The 20,286-nt window shown below is 38.4% G+C and overlaps 1 protein-coding gene across 1 annotated transcript in view; it reads right to left on the bottom strand.

Annotated features, from left to right (window-relative positions):
* The window catches only part of pcsk6.L (proprotein convertase subtilisin/kexin type 6 L homeolog), a gene marked incomplete at both ends in the record, with an annotated part of 85,480 nt that overhangs the window by 45,049 nt on the left and 20,145 nt on the right, over positions 1-20,286 (bottom strand). The window contains 5 exon segments of the mRNA NM_001092998.1: positions 1,532-1,620; positions 2,675-2,751; positions 2,958-3,101; positions 6,349-6,459; positions 11,138-11,242. Of these exon segments, the coding sequence (NP_001086467.1) occupies positions 1,532-1,620; positions 2,675-2,751; positions 2,958-3,101; positions 6,349-6,459; positions 11,138-11,242 (526 nt within the window).

Below are 20,286 nucleotides of genomic sequence, written 5' to 3' on the forward strand. Positions count from 1 at the left end.
ACCTGGCTGCTATACTATTTGCCAATGCCATTTACTACATTACAACATTAAAGGGGTGAAGAAATTATGTCAGTGGGCAGGGGTCATGATGTTTGGGGCGGCCTGATGACATCAAAAGGTTGGATTAGTGACATGATTGCTGCTGGGGCTTGCCAAATCCTATGGAGTCAGACAGCTAGTTTTGAACTGAACAGCCCAAGTTCTAACCTTCCTGCTTAAAACAAGGTTAAACTAAGTATGGAAAACACAGTGAAATAGCTCTAGTATTACAAAAGTATCCAGGGAAGCAGGTATACTTTTGCCTAAAATAAATGCCCTGCTATCAAGGCTGGACCCAACATGTTTTTTTTTTTAACAAACTTTTGGATCTCACTGTTATGCCTTAAGTGCTGCATTTGAAAAATGTTATCTTACTCATGTATTTCTTTGTATTGTAAAGACAGCTGACCACCAATGACATTTATTTTTTGAAAAATTCTACAGAAAAATGAATATAATTTCCCTTAGGTCATATGAAACGGTGCTGTGCAGATTTTTCTAAACCAGTCTTCTGCACATCTATCAACTTCCAGCTGAAATATGTTTGCACAGGCTGCATATCTGGGTTGACAACGCTGATGAACTATACGAGAAATCTTGGTTGCTGCTCAGCATGTAACAAAGCAAAATCATGTAGCTGTGAGAAATTGTATCTGGCCCCCAGCTACCCAGAATGATCCAGGATGTACTGAGAATACTGCAGCCTGAGAGTGACTAACGAGAACTTTCCCCTGTTACACGTTCCAGCTCATTGCCCAGGAGCAGGCAACGCACAATAGACATTCCCAGCTGCATGTCCTTATACTCAGGGACTTACTGTTTTTGTGAATACACGCGCTATGAATATATGAAAAGGCCAGAAAAGTAAACGTGCCAAGTCATACTCAAACTAGAAACTGAAGCCAGTCTTGTAAAAAGTTGTTCTGATAGATAAAGGCTGATAACTGCGTTTCTAAGCTATTCTTTATAACTGGTCACACACATATGGTTCTTGGGGGCTTGACTCTGTCCATATCCAGCTTACTTAATTAAGGGCTGTATAGTAGGAATGGTAAAGCCAGGTTAGCGACTTGCAGAAACTTGTAAAAGCACTATCATAAAGGTCCAAGCAGGGGACCGAAACGCTGGCCTGTTTTCTTTTAATGCTTTATTAAATAAAAGTGAAGATTTTCCCTACTAAAATCCCAATGTGCATTCCTACTCTCAGATATATATAATTTTATTTTTTCCAGTGAGTGCCTTGCTTTACATGATATTATATATATATATATATATATATATATATATATATATATATATATATATATATATATATATATATATATATATATATATATATTATAAGGCCCTCTGAAGTGTAAGGTTTGTGTATACATGATGCAATATGTCTATCATTTATCTAGGTAATGATATAGTCGGTAACTAGTAGAATTTAGTCAAATGCCAATCTCAGGTGGTATTAGGCCTCATGTATAGATAGACTAAAACGTACCTCCTATCCTGGCATTGTATGCAATGCCAACAATGCAGTGTGAGTTATTGGCTGAGGCGGCTACTTCCCCAGCACATCGAGTACCATGTCTAGAAAGAGAAGAAAAGCAGAGAATAAAAGTTACTGCATTTACTCATGTACATATACACTAATTGCATCCTTCATCTGAAAACTTATTACACAGAAAGCTACAAAATATGGTAACATCGTTCCCCATCATGGTGTCCCATTTAATGATTTTCCTCTAACCAATTAGCCATTTCCCTGTAATATGACAGTACCCTATTTTTATAAATATAAATTCAAGTTCAGGGTATAATAATCCTACAGAATTTTTCATGTTAGCTTTTAGTAGCCTTAGGGTATGGTATTTCACAAAATTGTTTCTAAAATCCTAGTGTCTCAATTGTACCCTAACCTTTAGTTTGTAAACTTTAAGCTGTAGGGCCCTCTAATCATATTGTATTCTGTAAACCCTTGTTTGTTATCCACCATTTATTCCCTGTTTGTTATAACCAAGCTAAAGAACTGCATTTCTTGTCTGCGCTGTATAAATGATGATGATGATTTACCTCCATTTATCTTATGTGCAGTCAGGGGCGATCTGCTCGCCACCTGAGGCAGCAGCAGTTGCTGCTGCCCCCCCCTCCCCTGGAATTTCACTCTTAAAGTACCAGGAGCAGCATTTTTGCTGCCCCTGGTACCTAGTGGGGCACTGCCGCCTGAGGCCTCAACTCGCCTCATTGGCGAAACACCCCTGTGTGCAGTCATGCACTGCTAATGCACTAGTGCAAATCCAACAGTTCATGTGGGTAATGTAACAAGAGGTGCCAAACTTACTGTAGGTCTAATCCCCTACAACAACCCATACATTTACCGCCCATGTTTGAAAGCCATGGGTTACTACATCTGGGCAAAAGTTACACCGTTTTATCACTTTACCATAACCATACATGTGTTGAATTTTCTGCATATTAAAGTTCATATTGTTCAGAGGGCTGGAATATAAATACTGTAGACAGTTACCAATCTTGTTGGGCTAAGTGCATTGCTTTAAAAGTTGGATTTGTCCGCATCCTGCTGAAAAAGGCTTGGATTTGGTGCATCTCTAGCAAAAACTATAAAAATCAAGGCAAAACATACTTGTTTTCGTTGCTGGAATCATATCGGGGACTTGGGTCCTGATCATTTCCGTTAACATCGTGGCTCGCATGAGGATCCTAAAGAGAAATGGTCAGTGAGATTCATGCTCTGTGTATTTTATTAAAAAAGTCATTGCTAGAATAAAATATACTGTATTCAGGTGGAAAATCAATGTCATATTATATAATATGCAAAAACTGGAGAAAGTCAAAGGTAGGTGAAAATACACCCATTATGCAACATTTAATATTACCCCAATAGACAGTGAACCAAACATACTCACATAATTCTGTACAAGATCTGGGTGGTTCTTCTCCACCCCATCATCCAAGATGCTAACAACAACATTTTTGCCTGTGTAGCCTCTTTGCCAGGCAGCCATGACATTCATTTCTGACCTGCACCGGCTGCTTTCATCACTACAGTGCTGAAAGAAAAACATTCAATAAATGACCAATGGGCTAAAGGCTATATTAAATGCAGTTCCCCAAAATTGAATGCTATTTTACTCCTCAAAGCAAGTTTTTCCACACTAAATGTAGACAGGACATCCCAGGGTTTTCCTAGAGAGATGTAACATTAAAGGAGAACTAAAGCCGAACTAAAGAGGTAGGCTAGAAATGTTGTACATTATGTCTTGGGCTTCTGTGCCAGTCTAAGGCCGCCATAGCAGTAAAGATGTGTCTCCAAAGTTCCCCTAGCAACCCATCTTCTTTTCTGCTGATTCACTGCACATGCTCTGTGCTGCTGTCACTCACCGAGTTAAGGGACCCACTCACAATATACAGTACACATAGAATATAAATGTCACAATATAAGGTTGATTAGTAATTAATATAGATAACCACATGGCAGCACAGAAACAGTGCAACGACAATCAGAATCTAATAATCAGGCTTGTAGCAACAGTTTATAGGACAGGCCATCCTCATTTTTTGCTTGATAATTTGTGACAACCCCTAAGCTTAGCTTCTCAACAGCTGCTCAGAGCCCACTGAGCATGTGAGTGTTGCAGACACTTTCCAATATGGTGACCCCCTGTGACAAGTTTGAGGTCCTGGATCATTGCTGCTATTGAGAAGTTTAAACTTTAGGCTGGTATAGTTCAGTATATAAAATATTGCATTTTTAGCCATTCATTTTTAGGGTTTCCTTCTCCTTTAAGGGCCCACTGCCACAAAATGTAAATGTAGTGCAAATCGTCATAGGTTTTTTATAGGCCTATGGTGGGTTAAGAAAAGTTAGCTGGTAGTGGTCTGTGGCCCACTGGCAGATCCCCTAGTATTCTGGTTAATACAGTTGATCCTTGTGGTCCAAAGTGGAACACTGCATATGAAAAATGACCCAGATTGATAGAAAACATTAAATATATTAAAGAGGTTTTAATGCTCATCCGTATTTCCTCACAAACCAAGCAGCACAGGGGACAGTGTTCTTCCCCTATGGGAGGCAGGATGACAACGTTTTCCAAACATAACACCTCTATCCATTTTGAAATTCAGGTTGTTAAAAAATGTATTTATGTTACTAAATTTGAACATCTGAAATATATTTCAGAACTCTCTCTCTTTGTGGGAGCTACTGTGATGATTGATTTGTAGGCAAGGATATATGACTGCTTTTCTCAAGGCAGTTGTGTCTGAAAAAAAAAATACCTAATTAGGAACGTAGCTTGGTGAGGACATGAAGAATTCTGCATAGTAAGTTGGTACCAATGTCTTTAAAGGAGAACTAAACCCCATACCAAAAAGCTCCCCTTAACTGCCTGGCATTGGCTCCCCTCTCCCTTCCCGCACAGTAACATAGTAACATAGTAAGTAAGGTTGAAAAAAAGACACACGTCCATCAAGTTCAACCTTTATTTTTTTTTATCTCTGCCTAACTGCCAGTTGATCCAGAGGAAGGCAAAAAACCCATCTGAAGCCTCACCAATTTGCCTCAGAGGGGGAAAAAATTCCTTCCCGACTCCAAAATGGCAATCTGACTAGTGCCTGAATCAACTTGTACTATGAGCTATCTCCCATAACCCTGTATTCACTCACTTGCTATAAAGCTATCCAACCCCTTCTTAAAGCTATCTAATGTATCAGCCTGTACCAACTGATTCAGGGAGAGAATTCCACATCTTCACAGCACTCACTGTAAAAAATCCCTTCCCAATATTTAGGCGGAACCTCTATTCTTCTAATCGGAATGGGTGACCTCATGTCAGCTGGAAAGACCTGTGCATTCGTTAAACTAAAAAAATAAAAAATAAATTTTTTGAACTGCTAATTGCAGACTTTTAGCTCAACTGAGACAGCAACCTGATGTTGAATCAAGGATGCGCATAGATAGTACAGACATTTAGGGTCACTGGGCCTTCAAAACGACCTGCCTAGCAGTATAAAAAAGGTCTAAAACTGCCAATATCTCAGAAACCACTTCAAACATAATATTAACGTAAATTATAACGGTGCTTAGAGGAACACTATGAATATGTTTACACAAATTAATATTTCTTGGTTTTGATTTCCTCTTAGAGTAAGAGGCAATCTTCTCCCAGTCTATGATAACTAGTAAGATAGTGATAAGTAGTGATCAAAATTTAAATTAGGTCTAAATTAAAAAAAAAAAAAAAAAGCAGGATGGAAAGAATGGTGTAGTAATGTTAGGAAGAGGGTTGCATGGGTGGAGCATCATTCCATTGTTTTTGCTATGCTGTCTCCTAAAGAGATTAACCCAGCTGTCCCCTTTGCTGCCTAGGGATGCATCATATAATAGGAACCAAAATCAGTGTTTAGTGTTGGTGCCAAATAAAAATTAAATGCATAATATAAAGGGAAACACTAAACTTGCCATTAAACATCATGCGAGACCCACATGGTGATGGGATTTCAGTCCATCACCATGTAGCATATTAGCTAAACAAGGAGAGTGCTAGCAACCAGTAGTAAATCAGTAGTTAGGTACCTTAAGACCTCTACTAACTTTGTACCATCCTGCTAAATGTATAAAATCCCAGTGCACAATGAAGAGTGAAAGCAATTTTAAAAAAACTGGATAAAAACAGTGTACAGGTAAATAAAAACAGGTGGTCTACTAAAGACTCAACTAAATTATTTGCCGTACTAAAATCAATAGAAGCAGTCTGTAGAAGACTAATAATTGAACTGGTTTGAAGAGGACAACTGTGTGGACAGAATGTACTTACCAACTAGGTACAAATGCTGAGCAGCAGATCTACCAAATCAAGAATGAAGAATCCCGTATACCCTTTACCATTTTACAGATGAGTCCCAGACACGCTCAAAACAGCTGTCTAAGATATGGCTTTCCTAAATCTGTCTCAAACCAGTCTGAATGTCTACAGAATCCATATTAATAAAAGGATGGCAACAAACAGTCAAGAAAGCCTTTATATGCGATTCCTCATGCACTGAGCAGTGGATGGTTTCAGTCAACACAACACATTTGTGTAACGACACAGGTTTCAACAGCTTTTAATTCAGGCCAACTGGCTGCTAAAGTCACCCAATGTCTTTGCAGTTATTTTCTTTGTGGCTGCCACTGTTTTAGGGCCAATTACTTATTTCAAGGTACACTGCACACTTGGGACTCCGCCAATCAGTCATTACAGGGATTTTGGCAGGTTTATCCTGCTATTCCTTCATAGCAAACAGGTCAGTACTTACCAGATACCACATGTTTGGCCATATGGGGTCATTAAAGTTTACAGGGTTTGGATCTGTTCGCACATGCCTCTTAACCCTTCTCTTTACTTCCTGCTGCTGCATCCACTCAACCTGCAGGGAAAGGAATCAATAAACACCTCTCGTTTCTAAACATGAATATGCTGTATAACATGTGTCTACAACCTGGAGATCTCCAGCGAAAGCTACACTAATGAATGACCCTTGGCTGTTGGTGGACACTAATCTCTGTAGCTCAGGAACAGCTAGAGGGTCATACACTTAGTAGATTGTCGCATAGACCTGCAGTGCCTATATAACATGAAATATAAAGACTACATTTTCATGAATACAAATGTTCGTCTAATATATGTAAAGGTTATTATAAAACAAGAAAGCACCTCTATTCAAACATAACAGATACAAAGCAGAAATATCAGACATGGTAAGCATAGGGATTGTACCCACCAATGCAGAACCCGCTTAGGAGGATTAGCAGGGACATCAGATAGAACATAAGTGTAGTCAATGTTTAGGTAGAAAATGGTCATTCGAGTGTTATACTAGACAGGGGTGCAGAGGTCAGCAATAATTCCTGGTACGTAATATCAAAATATAAATGTTCTAAAAGGCACTGAAAACCGGCAGCACTTGAGGAGCAAAATACTGAAAAGGTACTCGTACATCAGACACTGTACCCATTAGTCCGATAGGACCATCGGTGGACCAAAAGACGCTTCAAGCAAGTATTTAGACTGCCACTTAGGTCACAAATGAATACACCAGGAAACAAAACAAGAACTGAATAAGGCATGTGTAACAAGCAGCACTTTAGATGTCAATCCATAATTTAAATGGAACAGCTGAAGGCTGTTGGAGGGTTCTGGGCGTTGTAGTTCAATAGCTGTATATAAACAAGTTGAAGAAGCCAGATTTAAGCAGTTATGTTTGTAGCTCTGGTATATTACATTGCCCTAGGCCTAACTTTCTATTAAAGGGGTTGTTCACCTTTGAGTTAGCCATTGGTGTGATGTACTGAGTAATATTCTGAGACAATTTGCAACCGGTTTTAATTTTTCATTCTTTGAGTTATTTAGCTTTTTATTCAGCAGCTCTCCAGTTTGCTATTTCAGCAATCTGGTTGCTAGGGTCCAAAGTACCCTAGCAACCATGCATTGATTTCAATAAGAGACTGGAATATGAATAGGAGAAGGCTCGATACAAATGAGCGCAATAAAAAGTAGCGGTTACAATACATGTATAGCCTTACAGAGCATTTGTGTTTTTAGATGGGGTAAGCGACCTCCATTTGAAAGCTGAAAAGTCAGAAGAAAGGCAAATAATTCAAAACTATAAATAAAAATAGATAATGAAGACCAAAAACAAGTTGCTTGGAATTGGCCATTCTATGACATACTAAAAGTTAACTTAAAGGTGAATCACCCCTTTAATCCATATCTTAGAACATTCAAAAGGTTGTGGCTGTTAGAACTGTATTAATGTATAGTGCTGCAAGATAAGAAAAAAAAGCAAAGTTAACTGAATTTATTAAATATAGCAAATGCAGAATAATATGTATTTGTGCAAAACAAGATATATGCTTTTATATTTGCATAGCAAAAATGATCTTAAACTACATCCTCACTTGTCAAGTTAATCAACCTTAGAAGGAACAGTACCCTTTGAGCTTGCTACATGCCGTGAGCTAGGCTCCCACTTGAATTTTCAGGCACATGGGACAATTAGCAACCATCAGACTGTGTCCCTCCCCACAGCTAAGCTTGTTGTAACACGCAGGGATGAGAAGAAAGTGACATATGGCCCAGAGGTTTTTTATTATTGAATCTTAACACCTGACAGTACATGCCATGTATATACAGTAGCACTGGAAAAGGAAGGCTGCATCCCAACTCAAAGTAAAGGCATGCAGCTTTAAATTATTGAAGACTATATTTAGGCTTATGACACATAGGGCATTTTGTCTACAACAGGTAGACAGAGACACTTTGTCTGTTACTTGCGCTGCTCCTGATTTAATTAAATGGAAATTAATATCATTAGATGGAAATTTCTGTGCTGCTAATATTTCCTGGATAGCCAACATTGTCAAGAAAAAAAAAAAAAACTGGGTGCAGTTCCTGACACTGTTTTGAGACACCAGAATGACTGACATCTAAGTTCACTACTGATGAAATGCACTTTATTAATCCTTTCTTCCGAATCATATGAATCTATTCATCACCTATGTTTGCAGCCATCATGCAATCCAGAACTGCATGAGCTTGCACTTCTATGTAGTGAAGCACAACAGTTAAATAATCAGATATCTTCAAGGTCAATAAAGTGTGTTTCTGGATTCCAAGAAGGTTCTTCTCGAGTAAGAGAATATTATACATTGTTTTAATGGTCTGATCATCAAGGCTTCTCTAAAGTGGATGATTCATTTAATCCTAGCTGACCTGCAGAGGCACACACAAACTCACACTTTCAATTTCCCGAAAAGCAAATTAGTTTTTAATGCTTAAAATACAAGATCTGTTTTCACTGGTGTATATGAAATGTTTATTTTTTTATAGAAGTAACAATGGGACCACACCCAATCTATACGTTTTATATACATCGAATAAAGTAAAGTTTAGATCTATCATATGTATATCTAAAAGTGTTAAAATAATTATCTGAATGATTCTATTGCAAGCAAAATTCCGGAGGACACTGGACTTTGTGTTTAGGTACAAACAAAAATCAATCCTATTACACCTCATACGTTCTGAGGGGCCGGAACAATGTTTCCAGGAGTAGGATGAGAGGCAGATGAGGAAATTAGTAAACGTAAAAAAATGAGGCAATACAGCCTGCATTAGTTTTGGAAAGGGGACTACAAAAAAAAAAAGTGTGTTATGGCAATAACAAACAAAATGATACTTTCAGTAAACACTTAATTTTATGGTTTCATCTTGGCAAGTCTAAATGCCAGAGCTTAATCATTTGTCAAGTATTTTGCTCTCGGCCTCTGGCAGAAGAGATTATCGTTTTAATTACCTCTTTTTCTGGAAAGCAGGTTGTACTTCAGGCCACTCCAGTGATGCAGAGGTTCTCAAGTGCAAGATTTTTCTGTGTAATTCCAAATAATCATGCCTGTATATGTGCATTATGTCCATTGATCAATCCAGTCTCTTTTGTTTGCTTTTAGCTAATTTGGCCAGATCAGATTATCTGATTACTTAGTAATACTTAGCCCCACTTTTTGTATTTTTTTTTGTAATTATTCTGTTGGAAATTTAGCAGTTATTCTGCAGGCCAGGCTTCCATGTGGTTGTAGCACCCCCATGCCCTTCCCTTTAAATGGTGGTCTCATGTCTTTAAAAAATTGGATTTGAAAATTGGTTTTGCCAATCTTTCTTTCAAAAGCTGCAAACAGGGGAGGATTACGCTTGTGGGACCAAAGTTGTGGTGTTTGCATTCCTCTAAAAGCTAATAGCAGGGGAGAATCAAGACTGCTGACTGAAACCAATGCCTAGTTCAGGAGACACTTATCTCAACAATGCTATGATGCAGGGAGGTGCCAGCCTTTGAATACTATGACCAGAGGTAAATAGTCAGGGAACACGATATGCGGTTTCATGCAATATATTTTTTATAGAGACCTACACATTGTTCGGGGGTATAGTTTTCCTTAAGTCTACACACAGTAGGAAGGAAGGAAGGAAGGAAGGAAGAGTCACACGTAACTTCTGGTAAAATTGGATAATAGAATGCACAGGTTAGCTTGCCGTATTACTGCAACTTTAAATGCAGTTACATTATGCAGAATTGTTTAATGCACTACAATAAGACCTCTGAGTTTACCCATCAAAAAACTTTGTGATGTTGTCAATTAGGTGACTGTTCATGAAAAGTTCCCTAGGCTCAATTTCCTAATGGATCAGAGTAACGGTAGCAAGATTAGTGGTTGATATAAAATGTGTATATCTACTCCATTATATACAGCCAAAATGGTATGCCATTTACAATTCAGAAGTTAACTTGGGTTCGCTAATGCATCTGCCCAAGGGACTTCAACCTACACTGAAGTATTTGAACAATTTGTAATGGTCCAAAAATAACTACTAAGAAATTGCACATTTCCAAACTTGCAGATTTGTTTCGGAGCCATGTTAATGTAACTATTTCAAGTCTGTTACCACTACAGGAATGGCATAATACCACATAACATGGACAACCTTTCATCCAAAACCAGCCACCTCACTGTAGAACTCACTTTGAAAGAGGAGCCCCAAATTCAACAACACATTGCCAATTGAAATACTAACTTTAGCTGCACATGTATAAAGCCATGTTTTAACCAAACCACATCTAAAAGTTCACACACCGTGCAAATTAGATTTAAAAAACTTTGGCTGTTACTTGACAGTTTACTCCTGGATGGCATTGAAGACCAAAATTCCATCCTCTTTGAGTTATAAATAGTTTAAGCTCAATCAAGGAAACCTATACTTCCTGAAAGTAATAAGAAGATCATATAAGAGAGGTCATGAAATATTGCATGAAAGTTAGTGCAATATAAGTAAAAATATATATGTTTCGATACATACACACCATACATATATAGTATATACCTAAATACATAATATATCAAATGCATTTGTGTAGCCTGATGGGCTCTCTAGAAGCGGATGGGTCTGCTGCTTCTATACTTTATACACCAGGTTCTGAATTATTCTGATTATACTGATGTTTCTGCAGATACAAATTTCCTTTGCCCTGTTGGTATATATACAGATACACTTGCCTTTGGATCCATCCTGAGGAAGTTGTGCGTGCCACGACTGGCGTATGTGGAGCGTTTTATGGTCTTGCTGTGATAAAAATGGTAGTAATTCTCCAGATTTCCAATCTATGAAAAGATCAACAGGAAAACAATGATAAATAAAAATAAAAAATAAACATAGCTTTTCTGAACCTGGGCAGATGAAGTGTTATACCAGTGCAGCAGACAAGTGCAGGGTGTATACAGGTAGCAAAAAATGTTATAGACCACAAATATGAATCAAAATATTAATGTAATAAACTTGTAAACCACCATGAGCCGTGCTTATTAGAAGGCAAAAGTTAGATAAGTGATAAATTCGTAGGTTTACATATGCCCAGAGAAGAAACCTGGTAAATGCATTGGCAAAGTTCCCCTCTGAAAATCCTAAGCATGTCCCAGAATTTATAAGATGCTAGCAGATAAGGACACTAAGATGTGTTTTATGTTGGAAGGCACATTCTACTGTCCAGCAATAGCTGTGACATAACTGTCTGGAAATAATCTAGAGACTTTTTGGTACCCATGGATACAAGCTTCTACAGAGTCCTAAGAAAGCACACTGATAATTGTACCAATGGCTGAACAATAACATTAAAACGAACAGACATTAAGGGCAGAATTTATTCATTATCACACATTGCTGAAAAATATTTTTCCACCACAAATGGTTCCATCTTGGCAGGGCTTCTCTACGGCAGTTGTGAAACATTAAAACACACACCATATGCCCCATTTATCTATAGCTTGTGCTTCTACCTAATTATCTCCATAAAGTTACAATATTACTTGTGCTTCTACCTAATTATCTCCATAAAGTTACAATATCAATGCACAGCTTGTTGTTATTTCTACTTACATTTATAAAGCCACAATGATCTTCTGGGACCAAAATAGTGTCAACAAATGTCACGCAAGAACTACCCTTCTGTACGCAACTAGAACACACAAAGTCAAGGCTTCACAAAAAAAAAAAAAAAAAAAAAAAAGCCCAATTGAACTCACAGCCTGGCCAACTAAATGCCTGCTACATAAACATTAAGTACAATTTGTATATCATCCTGATTCTATCAATCAACATTCCACTCCACTGCATTACTATCATTACACAAATTTTAAAGGGGGAGTAAAGCCCACAAAACGTTTGCCTACTGAAAGAATGGTAGAAAGTTAGTGGTTGGGGACCCATATAACTGCACCTACCCATCACAAATACAAAACTCCAGTGAAGCAAATTATTAAAACTTAACCTTTAATAAATCGTTTAAAAACCAAGTCTAGAAAGCACACTTAAAAATGAGGTTAGGTATAGGAGGCTGATTGACACGGCAACAACGGGTTTTAGGGGAAATGTGCCAATCGCACTTGAGTCGGTTCAAGGTTGCGGTTGGGATCCCAATGGTAGTAATTTGGCACATGGGCCACGTTATGCTTCTATCAGGTACAGCCAAGGATTACCCTGCACCAAAACAACCCCTTCACCCACTTGAGGATCCCTCCCTTGTGGTATTTGGTTGAAGGAGTGAGAACCAAGCTAGCAACAACGCTGAGGCACTTAAATTAATTAGAAGCAACAATGTAACAGTATCCGACCCACGGATCACTGGTTTCCCCACACCAAACCAACCCCTTCACCCACTTGAAGATCCCTCCCTTGTGGTATTAAGTTGGTTGAGTGAGAACCAGGTTAACAGCAGCACCGAGGCGCTTAATTACTTCAGAACCTAAATGGTATCAGAAAGTATCAGACCCGCGGATCATTCCATTGTTCAACCCCTTCGCCCACAAAGATCCCCTCCCGATCCGTTCACCCAGTTCAGCCGATTCTATGTCCCTCAGACGCCTGCCTACGGAACGGATCGGGAGGGGATCTTTGTGGGCGAAGGGGTTGGACAACCTGGTGCTGCTGTTAACCTGGTTCTCACTCAACCAACTTGATACCACAAGGGAGGGATCTTCATGTGGGTGAAGGGGTTGGTTTGGTGTGGGGAAACCAGTGATCCGTGGGTCGGATACTATCTGTTACATTGTTGCTTCTAATTAATTTAAGTGCCTCAGCGTTGTTGCTACCTTGGCTCTCACTCCTTCAACCAAATACCACAAGGGAGGGATCCTCAAGTGGGTGAAGGGGTTGTTTTTGTGCAGGGTAATCCTTGGCATAACGTGGCCCATGTGCCAAATTACTACCATTGGGATCCCAACCGCAACCTTGAACCGACTCAAGTGCGATTGGCACATTTCCCAAACCCGTTGTTCCCGTGTCAATCAGCCTCCTATACCTAACCTCATTTTTAAGTGTGCTTTCTAGACTTGGTTTTTAAACGATTTATTAAAGGTTAAGTTTTAATAATTTGCTTCACTGGAGTTTTGTATTTGTGATGGGTAGGTGCAGTTATATGGGTCAGCTCTTTTTTCTCTCTTTTTCACTACTGAAAGAATGTCATTCAAAGCATCTCTCCAATATATACTATATGGCCAAAATTCAGAATACGCTATTGAGGCAACACCAATCATTGAAGCCACAGGTGCCAAAACTTACAATGACATTATTGACATTTTCATGCTTCCAAATTTGTGGCAAGACTTTCATGTTGCAGCAGGATAATAACCATATGCACATAGTAAGGTCCATACAGATGTGGTTTGCCAGGATGGGTGTAAATAATTTGATTGGCCTGCCCTGATTTCAACCCAACACCTGGGACAAATTGGAATGTGGATGCAAGTTAGACCTGATTGCCCAGCATCAGTGCCCAACAATTTCATAGCATCTAGATCAATGATCCCCAACCAGTGGCTCGTGAACAACATGTTGCTCACCAACCTCTTGGATGTTGCTCCCAGTGGCCTCAAAGAAGGTGCTTATTTTTTAATTCCTGGCTTGGTGGCATGTATTGTTGCATATAAAACAAGTTTAGAGACCCCTGTAGGCTGCCAGTCCACATAGAGCAACTAAATAGCCAATCTTATGCTTTATTTGGCACCCCCTGATGAATTTCTTTGCTGATCTTGCCTCAAAGCAAAGTAGAAGCTAGGTCTCCTCCAGCCAAGACACCATATATCACAATGCCTTGCTTCTTCACAGGTCTGTTAATCATCTGGTTTCTGCTATACAGATGCTGCTTTTCTGCATCGGGTCAAGTACCCACGGAATACCCGCACAGTGGTCGGGCAGAAAGAACCCCGTTCCCGGACTATGCGGCTGTTTGCGGGTACCCTACTTGGGTACCCAGGCCAATTGCAGACTTGCATTCCCCCACCTCCTCAAGTTAAAACTAGTGTTTCCCCATGACCTAGTTGATCCGCCTCCAGAGTGATGTCACATCCGCCCACAAGTGATGTCACTTCTGGTTTGCATGGGTCCTGGAATGGCCTGAACTTTGGAGCAGTTGCAGGTAGGTTCCAGCAGAGGAGACTGGGCACATAAGAGTGCCAACGGGTCAAAGTTGGGAACAATTGCATTTTTAAACAACTTTAAAAAAAAAATTTAATTAACGTATATTGGAAAGTTTTTTATTTTTGCTTTTACAAACCCCTTCAAAGAAAGTTTCAGACCAACAGTGCCTTTACTGTGATGCATAAATAAGTGCATTATTTAATGGCCACAGTTCAAGGATTGTGTGGTCATTTTGATAGGTGCCAGAGGCATCTGAATGTGTGTGATGGGTTACAAGATGGGGTGCACTCTGTAAGTCACATCACCATGAAGGATAAGGTTATTTCACTAATAAATAAAATTCATCATCTTTTAGTGACTCAATATCCTGTGGTGCAGCTCACAATATTCTGAATAATCAGCTGCTTATTTTGTGTAAGCAATAGCTCTGGGGTTTTATTATACACAATAATCTCATTCTTATTAAGAATGCAGGTACAGAGCTTCCTCACAGCCTTCAACTCACTATATTTTTTAGCTCCACTTTTACACTCAAGAATTATGAAGCTCTTTGATCACGTTCCTATCATTTCTCTCTGCTGCATCGGTGAGCTAAATAGCATAGTCCATCTTATACTCTGACACCCACATTTCCACATACTAATAGAAATAAATAGAACACCTGCCTAATTTCATTCCCCCATCTACTGATCTATTACATTTTCCTGTTAAACCCAACTACCATAATAAAATAAATACACATGGCACAGTAACCCCTGGCTGGACCTTGCATACTAGTAATAAAATACAAGATCAAAGAATTATAACCAAAGAACAAAATGTTTCCCAAACAACCATGCATCCCATCAAACTTCAAAAAAAAAGAACAAAAAACAAGCTTACTTTATTCTAAATATGGAAAACAGGATAACACAATATTACTGGTGATTTAGGCATATAGCACACAAGGCTGATTTCAAATGCCTGGATAAGTCGCAGCCCCAGACACCACCTAGAAAACCATGACCATTGTTTCAGATATATTAATACAAATTAAAGGGGAATGATCGCAAATATGAACATTTAATACAAACTTATATAAGTAAGAAACTTTCTAAATACAATTAACTATTTTGCATCATTTCAGAAATAATCAAGTTTATCTTCACTATCCCTCTCTCAGCATGTTTCTCTTCATTCTGTCTACATGCAGCAGTTGGGTGTCCAATGAATGATCCAATATATATTATGGGGGGCTCCCTTTACTAGCAGATGTATTAGAGCTCACTCAAATAACGGATTGGAGTACAAAAAATCTAACAAAATAACTGCCTTTTGCACAATTTCTGCATGTAGAGAGAGAGGATTTCTGGTGATTTTAATCGAGTGAGCCCTACACACCCAACTCCTGAATGAAGACAGAATGAGGAGAAACAAATGCTGAGAGAAGAATAGTGAAGGTAAACTTGATTATTTCAGAAACGGTGCAGGATTTTTAATTGAGTGTATTTAGAAAGTTTCTTATTTCAGTATGATGAAGCTAATATTACATTTTCAGTTTTGCAATAGTTACCTTTAAAATTTTAAAATGCTACATGTATTGAAAAACGTTTACTTACTATACCCAGAAAAATGCCTTGTTATGCTTCTTGTGCTGTATACAGGTATGGATCTATTATGCAGAATGCTTGAGACCAAGGGTTTTCTGGATATTGGGTGCTCAGTAATTAGGATCACTGTAGTGTACTATTCCTCAAAACGCTCATTAGCACAGCCTGCATGCCATCATTGTGTTTATTTTTTGGATAAGATTATCTTCCCATTGCAATCATGGCTGTACACGGCGCAGAACTCGTTCAGACATATTGCACAATAAAAATCTAATAAGATAAAGTGACTATAAAGCATATTTATAAATAGTTAATTTCCCTTGAAGCAACAATCCATCTTTAAAGATGTCCTCACATGCACACAGGTGACTCAAGCAGTGAATCACTCTTACTGAATCATCTTGGCCAATTATTTGCTTAAGAAAGGAGTTTCAGTGCCAGTGAAAAACTACTGATTAGAAATGCATGGGTATATGTATGGGCAACCTTGAATCCTGTAGATTTGTTGCAAGCTAAGTCCTGGCATCAGGCACTAAAATCTCAAGTGTTCACCTGAAAGCATATTACACTGAATTTTGTCCAAGGTTATTGTTCCAAATGCTGGTTAATTGCAGGATGCAACCATAACAGGCTTTTTATTAGTAATAAAATGGATCCTTGATTGTGTCTGCGCTCTAAGGATTCAGGTCTACACTGCATTTCACATTTTCATGTTCAGCACAACACATTTGCCGGAAAAAAAAAAACATCTTAAAAAGTATCTACACCAAAAATTATTTTAACATACTCAAAAGTTTTCCTCTGAGCACTTTTGAGGTATTCAATCATTTTCTATTTTTGTGGTTTCAGATATTAGCAGTTTTAGACTGCTAACACAAGGCTTTCTCCTCAACAGCTCAGAGCGCCCACAAGTAGCTGAATATGCAGGCAGCTCAGAGTCAGTTGGGGGTTACTTTCACGGACTTTCGAGGAGAGCCAAAAAATAAAAATATTTTTAGTGAAACAGCCAACCCAAATGCCTAGAAAACAAAGAATTTTTGAAAAAGAAAAGATATGGTTCTGGGATGGTATTAATATACATTCAAAGACTGACATTAATAGTTAAGAGAGAACAAAAACTTCCCTAAAGTGAATGCCCACCCACTTCCATCCATTGGCCCCCCTTGCTGTATAGTACACTACCATGTGCCTGAATGTGACAGACTTATCTATGCAGAGTAGCGCAGCAGGGCTCATGGATATCATCTTGCGTATCTTCGGATTTCTTCACTAACGGACCGCCAACACCGAGCTTTTATTTGATTCACATGCAGCTGTAGCCCATCCCTAAAGGAGGAGAAAGCCCATCCATTACCATTTCTTTGGCCCCACTCGCTGCATAGTCCACTACTTGAAAAAGGTGTCCCTGACTTATCTATGCAGAATAGCGCAGCAGAGCTTATGAGAGCCATCTTCTGTATCTTCGGATTTCTTCGCCAACGGACCACAGACACTGCTTTTTGGTACAAGCGCACTTGGAGCCCATACACTACCATCCCTTGGGCCAGCCCCCCGCATCCAATGTCAGTGGATGTAAGACTATGCAGGGTAGCACAGCAGAGCTCATGGGCGCCATCTTCCTTATCTTCATATTTCTTTGCTAAGGGAATGAGCTTTTTGGGGCATGTTCAGTTGGAGAGAGTCTGGTAATTGTGCCAACTGTGCATGTGTCGGAAAGGGCTATAAATTGCATTTCTTGGTTTAAGAATACCATTTTAAATGAATTACTTGCTCACAGTGTAATTTAGTAATAAAAACTCTACCTTAAAAATCACGACAGAATACCTTTAATAACTACATTGGTGTTCAAATATTTTTAGCCTTTTTAGGTGGAACGGACTAATTGACTAAAGTTTTCCTCAACAACGTCCAAAGAGTACAGGATGTGAAAGACAATGAGGATGCCTTTTTATCAGCACATTAAATGCCATTATCATTTTACTAAAATGCACTGCTGGTCCTGTTTCCACGGAAACGCGCACCAGCCAATTTACTCCTGCACAGAGTGATCATCAAAACAGCTGCTAAGTCCATTTTGCATGACCATTTACTACTGTATATGTGGAAAAAAGGACTAGGGTTTGCGTTTCATACAGCTCACCACAATTTCACAATGAAAAGTTGGGGAGATTTTGCATGGGACATCACTTATCAGTCCCATCAGTTAGTTCTGTATAGCGACACCCACTCACTACCCAACAATCTCAGACACAGCCAAGAATGGGCCCACAGCCCGAAATAGTAATAGTATAGCCAGTAGCTACAAAAGGATAAAAGAAGTCCACATTCTTGTGCTGAGTCAAATACAAGAAGATCTTGTGTTGTAATTTGGTACCAGACTGGTACCGCTGAGCATATGACTATTGGCATTGCCAACATGAATGTTTACTTTAAGCCTGGCACCGAAAGCTATAATTTCCTAAAAACAAATAACTCAAATTACCATACGGTGTCTACACCTCTGTGGCTCAGATCCCAACGTGATAGCCTGGACTTGAAAAAGATATTTACCGGACTGCTATCTGCAAACCACATCTATAAAGTCAAACATGCAAAAAAAAAACAACAAAAAAAACATACAGTAACTGGTTAGGTGCCATGAGCAAAAATATCCTGGGAGAATGTTATACATCTGTAAACCACATCTATAAAGGCAAACATGCAAAAAAAAAATTATATATATATATATATATATATATATATATATATATATATATATATATATATATATATATATATATATATATATATATATATATATATATATATATATATATATATATATATATATATATATATATATATATATATATATATATATAGTTAGGTGCCATGCGCAAATAATCCTGAAAGAATGTTATCTTTTTTTTACTAGATGGACTTTTAAAACTGCCTATTCTGTAATTGTACCATGCATCTCACAAATCTGACTCATTGAAACCCATAAGATAGCTACCCATCATACTTCCAAAAGGGGTTGTATGCTCTTTTGTTCAAAATGAGTTCAGCAAATAAAGCTCGTGCTGAAGTTTTTGCAGATTGTTTAAATCTAAAAAAAAAATCTATACTTTTTTTTTTTAAATTACAAAATAAGGGACAAATAGAGGATGCTTAATAGCTACCACGAGCACCCTTATCACTAGGCGTTTTAACTGAAACATTATGTAAAGTCATGAAACGAAGTTTAGAGAGCAGAATGGCCCTTTCTTCAAATTGATCTGTTAATGGGGGAATGTAATAAAAGTCTAAAACGGAAAAATATTCGCAATGCGAAAAGTTATGCCTGTGTGCGAACAAATTTTGCTTTGCGCAAATTTAATATCTTTTGCGGACCCGGAAACTGTTTAGCGACCACTTCCGACAGTGGAAGGTTTCCGAATTTTATAGTTTGGGCCTATGCGCAGTGATTACGACACCTTCAAGCATTCTTAAATATGGGCAATGCAAATTTGCAATTGGCGATGAAAATTCGCAAAGCAAGAACAGTTTAAGGAAGAATATTACATTGCAAATTGCACATTTTTTGTGCAAATTGTTTTGCTCTTTGCGACTTTTGTTACATTCCCCCATTAGTCTACTAAGACAGAGGGTGCCCACAACACTTGCTAGTGTTATATGGCTTGCAATTCCATAATATTGGCCACACTGGACCATGCACAGAAATAACTTCTTGTCAAAAGGCTACAGCCTAAAAGCGAGCGGTTCCCTAAAGTAACTAACACCAAAACATGTAAGTTTTTAAAAGTAATGAAAATATATTACCCTGTTGCTCTGCACTGGTAAAATGGATGTGTTTTCTACAGGAACACTACTATAGTTTAGATAAAACAGTGGCTGTGTAGACATGGGCAGCCATTCAGTTGAAAAAGGAGAAAAGGCACAGGATAATACTTCAATACCAGATAAGCTGTGTAGTATACAATGGGATTTTTCAAACGTATCTTATCTACGGTGTATCCTGTGCTTGAATGGCTGCCTCCTTGGCTACACAGCAGCTTGTTTATAATAAACTATAGTAGTGTTTTTGAAGCAAATACCAGTACAGGGCAACAGTACACACAATACAGTATATTGTCATTCCTTAAAAACACAATTTTTTGGTGTCA

Source organism: Xenopus laevis, chromosome 3L (genome assembly GCF_017654675.1).
Source record: "Xenopus laevis strain J_2021 chromosome 3L, Xenopus_laevis_v10.1, whole genome shotgun sequence".
NCBI lineage: Eukaryota > Metazoa > Chordata > Amphibia > Anura > Pipidae > Xenopus > Xenopus laevis.